This window comes from Mytilus galloprovincialis, chromosome 8 (genome assembly GCF_965363235.1).
Source record: "Mytilus galloprovincialis chromosome 8, xbMytGall1.hap1.1, whole genome shotgun sequence".
Classification (NCBI taxonomy): Eukaryota; Metazoa; Mollusca; class Bivalvia; order Mytilida; family Mytilidae; genus Mytilus; species Mytilus galloprovincialis.
Window position 1 is genome coordinate 38064001 of NC_134845.1, and position 11646 is coordinate 38075646.

Genomic DNA, 11646 nt, shown 5'->3' on the forward strand with positions numbered 1-11646 from the left:
TTCTTTGTCTCCTTTTAAATGGTGATGTTCCCTTGTCCCCTTCTTACGGTTTGTTTATCTTACAACTTGTTCGCAATGCTCGTGTAGTTAGTGGCGTTTTGAATTTCAGTTAAAGTAATTTATGTAGATTTGGATACCACATTTCAATAAAAACCTTTACACATTTTTTTCCATAGACATTTGTAACATTTATCAATTTCAATTGCATTTTTGCAATCTTGTTACAACTTTCTTTGCCATATAGATGCCTTGAAACAAACAAAAAACAGTTGTTGGCATGATACGGATTATGTTCTTCTCATATACGTTATGATGGTATGATACGAAACCCCTAACGGGAAGGATTGTGCCTGATGTTCATATGATGAAATCATAATCTTTCAGTCAGTTTAATTGAAGTCTGGAGCTGGCATGTCACTTAACTGCTAGTAGTCTGTTGTTATTTATGTATTATTGTCATTTTGTTTATTTTCTTTGGTTACATCTGTAGTCGCACTATCTGGGCGTAAATAATAGTTGACTATGTATAGGGTTCTGGATAGTTTTATTAATCAATGAAGCATCAAAAGAAACCCTGTAAAATAATATTACATTAAATAACAACGTATATAAATCAATTCTCTTAAAACATGTATTATATCAGTCTGATAAATTTACGTAATATGTACATGTGTACTCAAAATAATTAACCAATTTACTGTAAAATACGTCACAGTTCATGAAATTATCAAAATGTGCAATTAACCTTATCTAATCAAAATATAACTTTCTGTGACATCCGAAACAGAATTTAACTTGTCAGAAAAGCAAAATAGAAACATAGTTTCTCATTTAACAAAGCATTATAATATACGAATTAGCCGTTAAAACTATAAACAAACAGTCTAAGCAAAATAAGCATTAATTAAGCCAATACCAAAAAGCAGTTAACTAATAAAGCTAAGCTAAGCTAAACAAAGCAAAATAACTAAGCTAATAAAATAATAAGCAACTACAAATGAACACTCATTCTTACCTCGTATGAGGTACAAAGGTTATGCCTCTACGTATATCTACATCATATGCAGAACCCTGTCAAATACCTGTATAACAAATACTAAATTATAGTTACTATGCACAGACTTATAAAGTACTTAAAATCTATCTATCGGAGACAAAAATATTATAAAGACTCTGAAAAGTATTTATCAAGTTAACATTTTACTCATTTACTCTCGGACTCATTCTGCTCAAATATTCGGCATTCAATACGTTTATATTTACTCTATTTATTTCCAGGCTTAAATTATGTAGCTCAAATGTAAATCAATCATGTGCCTGTTATAAAAGTTACGTTAACCTTTTAAATAGTTTACAACATTCATTCACCAATCACACGATACACATTCTTACTACGAATTCATGCTAAAATGGAAAGTTACTCATGCGTGAAATACTGATTAATCCGGTAATAAAATTACAATGAAAGTAAGACAAAGACAGAATATCTAAAGAGATAAGTAAGCAAACTGACCTGAAATAATCGTGGAATTCCTCCAATACAAATAGTACAAAATATGAAACAGCAAATAAAGTATAAGAAACGTCTGTTCGGTTTGAACATCAATCCACAATTCAATATAGACTGAATAGAAATAAACCGCCAAAAGATATATAACCAATGAAATAGCAGAAAGTGTGCGGTCAAATCAAGCGTAAAACACTGACCATCAGAATAGTAGAAGTGAGTAACAATCAAGGCCGAACTAGTCAATCGTCAAAGTCCGTGAATATAAAATACGAATAGCACAACTCATAATTAATTACAATCCGTAATTAATCTATTTGAAAACGAAAACACAAATATGAATTAGGAATTAAATCATCTTTATTAAAAGCAAATTCAAATCGGAAATAAAATATACATTACAAAATCATAACGGTATTTATTCAATCGTGAATAAATACACGCTAGCACATACTCCTCCCTGATCTGAAATGACGTCCCGTCATTTGCTCTGTGGAGTTTTCACAATAGCTAAAATTGTCTTTGCTGCTTCTGTTTGTAGATCTCCAAATAAGTTGGTTCCTGCTAATGACGTAATACACTGGATCCTCTGGTACCAATCCTTTTCTGTTACCAAACTAGCTGAATGCGATGTATCATAATTACCTGACCGCATCCAAGCTGGTTTTCTTCTTTCCCTGGTAGACCGTCTAATAGTCTGAGAAGATGACGACGAACTGTCTTCAGGTGGATTCTCCTGCTGTTCTATGTCATTTCCACTATCTAAAGCGCTTCCCTGTTCTTCTTCGGAATCTGTCTCATCAACTGTCGTAACTGAATCAGTCTGAGAAAGGGCGTCCCCATCAGATCCTGAAGCTTCTGTCTCTAATACCTCATTTTGCTCTCCTTGCTGCGATGTTAAATCTGTAACGGATGGGTTACTGTCATCATCAGCATCTGAATGTATAATGACCAATTCAACTGACTCCTCATCAGAAGATTCATTCTGTCTGTAGTCCTGAATTGGTACTGGTCTATCGGGTATCATTGTAGGTGGTACTTTTGTTGGCTTTCTTTTTCTTAGTGTCTGTACTGGTTTGTTCTCTTCATTATGCTCATGTGTTTCCGTGATGAATCCTACAGGTAGTAAATGGTTCCTGTGCAAATTTCGCTTCTTTCCACCACCATGTTCTTTTTGCACTGTATAAACTGGAATGTCTTTATTTGGTTGATCAAGAACACGGTAAGAATCTTTTTCCCATTTGTCAGATAGCTTATGTCGTCCTTCAAATGCGTTGATTCGTACCAGTACTCTGTCTCCCTTCTGTATAGTTGCACCACGTACCTTAGTATCATAACCTCCTTTCTGTTTCAATTGAGATTTCTTCGACATTTCTGCTGCAGCCTTGTGTGCATACTCTAGTCTATCTTTGAGGTTGTTGATATAGTCTTGACTCTTTGCTTCCTTCCTTAAACCAAAAGCAATATCTACTGGTAATCTCGGATTTCTCCCAAACATCAAAAAGTATGGTGAATAGCCTGTTGAATCGTGTCTGGTACTGTTGTAGCAATATACCAATGGTCCAACATAAGCCTTCCAGTCTATCTTCTGTTCAACCTCCAGGGTTCCAAGCATACTCATTAATGTCCGGTTAAACCTCTCGCATTGTCCATTTCCTTGTGGGTGATAACTGGTGGTGCGGGATTTTACCATTCCTGTTAACGTACAGAGTTCCTTAATAAGCTTAGACTCAAATTGTGCTCCCTGGTCTGAGTGAAGTCTTTCGGGAAGTCCATAGTGAACAATGTAGTGGTTATACAGTGCTTCAGCTGTTGTTCTTGCTGTCATATTCCTTGTTGGTATAGCTTGTGCAAACCTGGTGAAATGGTCCGTAATTACTAAGACATACTGTTGTCCTCCCTTCGATGGTTCCAGGGTTAGATAATCCACGCATACAAGCTGTAACGGTGCCGTGGTCTGAATACTTACCAGAGGTGCTCTGTGATTAGGGATGGTTTTCCTCCGTAAACATCTGCCACAGTGTGAAAGCCATTCCTCTACATCTTTCGCCATACCTGGCCAATAAAAGCGGTCCCTGAGTAGTGATAGAGTCCTATCTTTTCCCTGGTGTCCTATATCATTGTGGTATGCTTGTAAAATGGTGGTGATAAGTTGTGATGGTAATACAAGTTGTTTCTTCACTTCATCTTCAGTATTAACTACTCTGTATAGAATATCATCAATAATCTGTAGGTGGTTAAATTGTCTCTTCAATATGGGTTCTCCTTTATCAGGTTTCTGCTGTTTTTCTACCATCTCTATCCAACGTGTTATCATCTTGTCCTGTTGTTGGGCTTTCTTCCAATCTATGATGTCAGTGGTTGATGGCCCATCTAACACATTGTTCTCTTCGTCCTGAACTAAGTTGGGGTTAATGGCTAAACATTCTGCAAAAGGTGTTGGTACAACTGCATCACAGATGGCACGTACGGAATCAATGTTGATGTCTGATCGATCTTCAGAAACTGGTAGCCGGCTGAGTCCATCTGCATCTGCGTTTGTTCTTCCAGGGCGGTACTTGATGTTGAAGTGATAGCTGGCTAAGTCTGCTAACCATCGGTGACCTGTAGCATCCAGTTTTGCTGTTGTCAGAACATATGTGAGTGGATTGTTATCTGTCCATACCGTAAATTGTTGTCCAAACAGGTAATCTTTAAACTTATCTGTAATAGCCCACTTCAATGCCAAAAACTCCAATTTATGTGGCGGGTAGTTCTTTTCCGCTTTCGTCAGACCCCTGCTAGCATAGCTAATAACTCGCTTTTCACCTTTCTGTTCCTGATATAAGACTGCTCCTAATCCAATTCCCGAAGCATCCGTGTGTAACTCAAACGGTAGAGTATAATCGGCATATCCTAAAATAGGTGCTGATGTAAGTAGTCGCTTCAAGGTGGCAAAGGCTGTCTCTTGATCTGGTCCCCAGTTCCATGCTATCTGTTTCTTGGTCTTTCCTTTGCTTCCTTTCTTACCTGTTGGTGATGGCATCAAATCAGTGAGAGGTCTACTAATCTGGCTGAAATTCTTGATGAATCTTCTGTAGTAGCCTACAAACCCAAGAAATCGTCTGACATCCTCTGGCGATGTTGGTTTCGGCCAAGTAGTTACTTTGTCTGTCTTCTCTGGGTCTATCTCTTTTCCTGCCTCTGAAACTATATGACCAACAAACTTCACCCGTCTCTTAAAGAAGGAACACTTCTTTGGCGCTAGCTTTAAGTTGACTTGCCTTATTCTCTCCATCACTAGCCTGAGGTTCTCTAGATGCTCCTCATACGTCTTCCCAAAAATGATAACGTCGTCTATGAAAACACAGCATATCCTCAGATTGTAGTCGGCTAAGCAGTCCTCCATCATTCTCTGGTAAGTGGCTGGACTGTTGGTTAAACCAAACGGCATCCTGTTATACTCATAAAAACCCAATGGACCGACTGTAAAGGCTGTTCTTTCTTTGTGTGGCTCATAGATCTCAATCTGATGGTACCCTGATTTCATATCTACGACCGAATAGTACGTCGATCCTGCCAGACAATCCAGAAGTTCATCTATTCTTGGGAGTGCATAACTATCTTTTTTTGTAGCGTTGTTTAGCTTTCTGTAGTCTACACACAGGCGCAGGCTGGAGTCTTTCTTCCTCACTAATACCACATTGGACGCAAAAGGACTGTGTGATGGTCTAATAATCCCCATATCCAGTAACTGCCTCAAATGTGCCCGTACCTCGTCATATGCTGTTGGTGGTATGTGGCGGTATCTCTCTTTAAACGGTTTATCTTCAAGAAGGTCGATTCTATGCTGCACCGTGTCGGTGTGACCCACATCATCATCCCTCTTTGAAAAGATGTCCATGTACGAACGGATAAGTGTACGTCCTTCCTCAAATTGTTCATCCGTGAGATTACTTTTGGTGAATTCCATCTTCTCCATAATACTTACCTTTTCATCATCTTGTGTTGTTGGTTGCGATGGTTCGATGGTAACTGGTTGGATCTCACATATTATGGCTCTAGGTGGTATACTTACAGTTCTGGTAGTTATGTTGGAAATGCGTATCTTCACCGGTCCATTCTTTCTGTGTTGGTAGCTGATCTATGATGGTTGAAAGCATGTTTGTTCCTAGTAGCAGCGGTACCTGTTTGTTGTATCTACTGTCTGGTATAACTAGGAGTATACATGGGTATTCCTGATGGTGACCTGGTATCTGTATGCAAGTTTCAGTATAGCCAAGGTATGGTAACTGTTGCCCATCTGCACACTCTATATCTAGCAAGGTTGTTATGTCCATTAATGGTGTCTGTATATACTGGTTGAAGAAAGATTGGCTGACTGTTGACACTGTTGAGCCGGTATCTAATAAGGCTGATGTTTCCATACCATTTATGTTCATCTTTACTTCTGTTGGCTGACCAAAGAGTCCTGGTGGTGTCTTTACCCGACTGACTTTGGGAACCTTGCTGTTCTCTAAACCTATGGACGTTCCCCCTGCATAGGCTTGTTGGAGTTTAAATGTTGCTGACTATGATCCATTCTAACTTTGCATCCTATCTTCAGATGTCCTGTCTGTCCACATCTCCAGCATTGGTAATCTCTATCTGGATTATCTCTTCCTCCTCTGTAGTTGTTCTGTCCTCTACCTCTATTTGAATTTCCTCCTCTACCTCTATATCCTCCTCTATTTTGTTGTTGTTGTCCAAACTGTGGTTGCTGTTGCCATGGTGATGACTGATTGGGCTGCTGCCATTGTCTCGACTGATTTGGTGGTTGAAATTGTGGGGGTTGTGTATGTTGTTCCTGATGGTTCCATGGTGCTTGCTCCCATCTTTTATCATTACAATCCAGTCTGGTATGTATCTGATTAATCAAACCTTTGATCTCCTGTAGACCTTCGTCTTCAGGTTGGGTTGTTATAGCCTTGTTTATGTGTGTCTTGGTCTCTGCTGGTAGTGTTTCACTTCTGCTGCTATGATCGCTCTCTATCTGCCTTAAAGCTACACGTAGTCCATCAAAATCACCAATGGTATCATATTTATGTCCTGAAATATCCTTCAAGTGTGGTTTTAATCCTGTCCAAATCATTGCATGAAGCATGTTATCAACATCTTGTCTCTGTACAAGTCCTCTATCAACTGCTTTTCCAATAATTCCTTCCAGTCTACAACTCCAGGCTGTTACACTTTCTGTTGGTCGTTGTCTTGAACCATAAAACTCAGCTAAAAGCTCTTCTTTCTTGTCCACACTTCCATATATGCTATCAAGTTTCTGGATTATAACTTTTACAGTTGCGTTGAGTTCCAACCTCATAGCTACAAGTCCTGCTTCCCCTCTTAATGATCTTCTTACTGCATTCAATATAGCATCTTGCTCATAATTCTGCTTAAGTAAACACTGGATTTCATGTCTCCATAATTCATAGGTAGTGTCGCCTGCCTTTGGTTCTGTTCCTGAAAACCAGGTTATCTTTGGTGGATGGTTCATCATCATCTTGGTCACATTAACTGGTTTAGGTGGTGCTACAAGTGAATGTGGTTGTTAATTAGGAGCTGGTTCTGGTTTCTGTTCCTTGAGTGCTCCCTGTGACATCAGATATTCCATCATCCAATTCTTTAAGTCCTCAGGGGTATCAGCTTTAGGTTTAGCTCCCATCTTTTCAAACATCTCAAAAGTCTTCATCATCTCAGCTGTAGGCGTCTTTGGACTTTTTGGCTGTGCAGTAATAATTTCTTCTTCCTTGAAATTAGTAGCCATGTTGAAAAGAAATTCCAGTGTGAAAATCCAGAACAAAATCAAAATCTAGTCGGCAATACGGAAAACTGTATATATAAAAAAATATGCGCGTACAAAATATCCGAGTATAGCTGCAACGGTCGAATAATCAACGTATAATAAGCCAATCGAAAAGTACGACAACTACGGATAAAATATATCTATATCGAATATACTACATGTACTATAACGCACTGTATAAACTATAATATGCTCAAGTCAAAGTCTAAACTGTCCACTCAATACCAATGATCAGTCTGGGATAGAAATACTCTAAGTATAGACCAGGTAGTAACAAAGATCACTAGCACTACCCTAAAGGTAACTGTATAGCTGGCAGAAACAAGTCTCAAAGATGGTAACTGATAAAGCTAAGCTAAGCTAAACAAAGCAAAATAACTAAGCTAATAAAATAATAAGCAACTACAAATGAACACTCATTCTTACCTCGTATGAGGTACAAAGGTTATGCCTCTACGTATATCTACATCATATGCAGAACTCTGTCAAATACCTGTATAACAAATACTAAATTATAGTTACTATGCACAGACTTATGAAGTACTTAAAATCTATCTATCGGAGACAAAAATATTATAAAGACTCTGAAAAGTATTTATCAAGTTAACATTTTACTCATTTACTCTCGGACTCATTCTGCTCAAATATTCGGCATTCAATACGTTTATATTTACTCTATTTATTTCCAGGCTTAAATTATGTAGCTCAAATGTAAATCAATCATGTGCCTGTTATAAAAGTTACGTTAACCTTTTAAATAGTTTACAACATTCATTCACCAATCACACGATACACATTCTTACTACGAATTCATGCTAAAATGGAAAGTTACTCATGCGTGAAATACTGATTAATCCGGTAATAAAATTACAATGAAAGTAAGACAAAGACAGAATATCTAAAGAGATAAGTAAGCAAACTGACCTGAAATAATCGTGGAATTCCTCCAATACAAATAGTACAAAATATGAAACAGCAAATAAAGTATAAGAAACGTCTGTTCGGTTTGAACATCAATCCACAATTCAATATAGACTGAATAGAAATAAACCGCCAAAAGATATATAACCAATGAAATAGCAGAAAGTGTGCGGTCAAATCAAGCGTAAAACACTGACCATCAGAATAGTAGAAGTGAGTAACAATCAAGGCCGAACTAGTCAATCGTCAAAGTCCGTGAATATAAAATACGAATAGCACAACTCATAATTAATTACAATCCGTAATTAATCTATTTGAAAACGAAAACACAAATATGAATTAGGAATTAAATCATCTTTATTAAAAGCAAATTCAAATCGGAAATAAAATATACATTACAAAATCATAACGGTATTTATTCAATCGTGAATAAATACACGCTAGCACACATCTTCTGACATCAGACTCGGACTTCTCTTGAACTGAATTTTAATGTGCGTATTGTTATGCGTTTACTTTTCTACATTGGTTAGAGGTATAGGGAGAGGGTTGAGACCTCACAAACATGTTTAACCCTGCCGCATTTTTGCGCCTGTCCCAAGTCAGGAGCCTCTGGCCTTTATTAGTCTTGTATTATTTCAATTTTAGTTTCTTGTGTACAATTTGGAAATTAGTATGGCGTTCATTATCACTGGACTAGTATATATTTGTTTAGGGGCCAGCTGAAGGACGCCTTCGGGTGCTGGAATTTCTCGCTACATTGAAGACCTGTTGGTGACCCTCTGCTGTTGTTTTTTATTTGGTCGGGTTGTTGTCTCTTTGACACATTCCCCATTTCTATTCTCAATTTTATATAATATGATTGCAAAATTTATACAATTTCCAATTGTGTTTTTGCTTAGACTAAAAACGTTATCCAGCGTATACATATAGTGTGTGTGTGTGTTTGTTTATTTCCCCTTTTCCTTTTCGTTTCTAATGGGAACCGGTATCCAAATTGCATTACTTTAACACAATTAGACGAGTGACTTTAACCATAAAATTTTAATTTTTTTAAACATCCACCTTACATTCGGCTAAATCATATACCATTCGAAAGCACAAAATCTTTGTACTATTTTATTTTGCCCGGTCGTCAAATATTCGTATGGTGCAGTTTCCGTCAAATCACGATGAAAGTTCAAGGACAGACAATTTCTAATTTTACAAGATGTCAGCATTTTTGCATATTCTGTCTTCTGAAAAATAATATTTTGCATGGAAATATGAAAATCTGTTAGAACATATGTTTACAGTTATTTATCATAAGAACATTGAAATATTAATGCCGGAATTTTAACAAGTAGCGCCGTTTTCTAGAAATTCCAGTGAAAATGATAAACATGCGTGAAAACCAAATTTTTTTTCTGTGATTCAATTATAATTAATCACCATAAAACCAAATAACATATTTTATTTAGTGCTTAGTTTTTGACATCATAAAATTACTGTAATAACGCTTCTTGTTAATTAAACAGCCAATTTAAAAATCCTATGCAGTTGCCTTAAATACCGCCATCTGCAAAAGATAGCCTTTTTAGCTGTCCTATGTTAAAACAAATTGTATGTAGTCAATTGTAGGTTGAAAAAAAAATCAAATCTTAAAAGTGCAAAAAAGGTTAATGGTTATAATACACAGGAAATTCATGCTTAAAGGGGAAAGTTTGGAAACAAAACTTTGCTATTTCAATATGTATATATGTTTTCTTGGTTGCTTATACTGCATGGTGCATTGACTAGGGAAGTGAAAGCTTTTATATAAATCAGTGAAAATGTTCTTTATGCCTGGCCAAAGTATTTCAAATCCTATCAAACTACGTAATTTCAAGTAAATAAATTGAGACAAGTCGCCATTCTATTTACTTCCATTATTTTTTTTTATTTGGAAACTCTAGCAATTCGCAATAACAATACTTACACTTCCTGAATTACGAAATTACTGTGAAGGTGTCACAATAAAAAATCTACCACTCAACATCGATGGTCTTTTGTAAAAGTAGGCAACCTCTTACCAAACAAAGCAGTTTTGATATAATTAATGTTAACTTAAGCTACATTATGCAAATAAATTTACTAAATGAAAACTGAAATATAAAGGCATTTGAACCACTTTTGTTTCAAATTTAATTGACCATGGTTTTGCATGAACATTTCTAGTAGATGTCCCACACAATATTTTCATTCAAGTCATTCAGAAAAACAGAGCGCTAGATCATCTGTCAAGCATTGATTGAACATTTGCATATGAAAGATAGTACATGTACATTAAGAATATTTATATGGTTAAAATGAAGTTTATTGTATTCTAAAATATTTATACAATTGTGAGAAATGAAAATTGTGGTTGAATTTATCGCTGTTGTTGATCTGACAGCGACTTTTGACAATTTTCTCAAATTGACAGTTGCCCAGGAAGGGTATTCAATCTTCCACAATATTAATTTTCAGTAATATTTGATAAAATAACTAATAAAATATATAATAATGGACTAACATTAAAAGAAATTGGCTGGATTTGTAATTGAAAAGCGCATGGTACAAAGAGTATTCCTTCGAATATTGAACGAAAATAAACTTCGTAACATGTCTTCGAAATCGAAAAAAACTAATTTTTACTAAATATATCTTGTTTGTTCCTTAAAGTACTTCCTTTAAAATTTTTCAAATATGGTTAATCATTTTCTGACGATATTGACAATATTATCTAGCCAAAAAAAGCAAAATGATCTATATTTGCAGATGGTGTTTTTATGGCAACTGCAAAAGTTTCATTAGTACGCTGCATACTGACCTATAGTATATTAATTGCAGTCTAAATGATGAAAAAATCCCTTGGCCTATAAAGGATTATTTTATTCTATTGTTGACATATAAATATTCAAATCTCGGGAAGCATTTAGCTATTATTGCAATTTTATCATTTTTGGAAGTTTTTTCAAGAAATGCAATTTCCTGTAAATATTGCGCAATCAACATTTTAGTTTGCATTTGATTTGGAATTATGGTATTTTGTTTTATAAGATTCAGATAATTTTTAGAAAAAATAGCATACAAGTACCAGAAAAGGGCATTTTGTTTAGTTCTAGCAAAATTTACAAATTTTCAATTTTGACCTTTGATCTTGATTTAACGAAAATTGCACCGTACGAATTATTGACGACCGGGCAAAACATAAAGTACGATTAATAAGCTTTCGAATGATATATAATATAGCCTTATGTAAGTGGGTGCATTAAAGTCAAATGTTAAATAAAAGCGTCTTTTTGAAAACTGTCACTCGCCAAAATTAGACTTCTCAAACTTACGCTTTTTTGTCTAGTTTTTTTAGATGCAAGAGTTATCATTCTTTTTCTACAATATT

General features: G+C 35.9%; 1 protein-coding gene across 1 annotated transcript; it reads right to left on the minus strand.

The window, feature by feature from the left end:
- Nucleotides 1-5644: 5644 nt before the first annotated feature.
- Nucleotides 5645-7022, minus strand: LOC143043020 (uncharacterized). Its single transcript, XM_076215518.1, has one exon. The coding sequence runs from the start codon at nucleotides 7020-7022 to the stop codon at nucleotides 6009-6011; it is 1014 nt and encodes a 337-aa protein (XP_076071633.1). The 3' UTR covers nucleotides 5645-6008.
- Between the last annotated feature and the right edge of the window lie 4624 nt (nucleotides 7023-11646).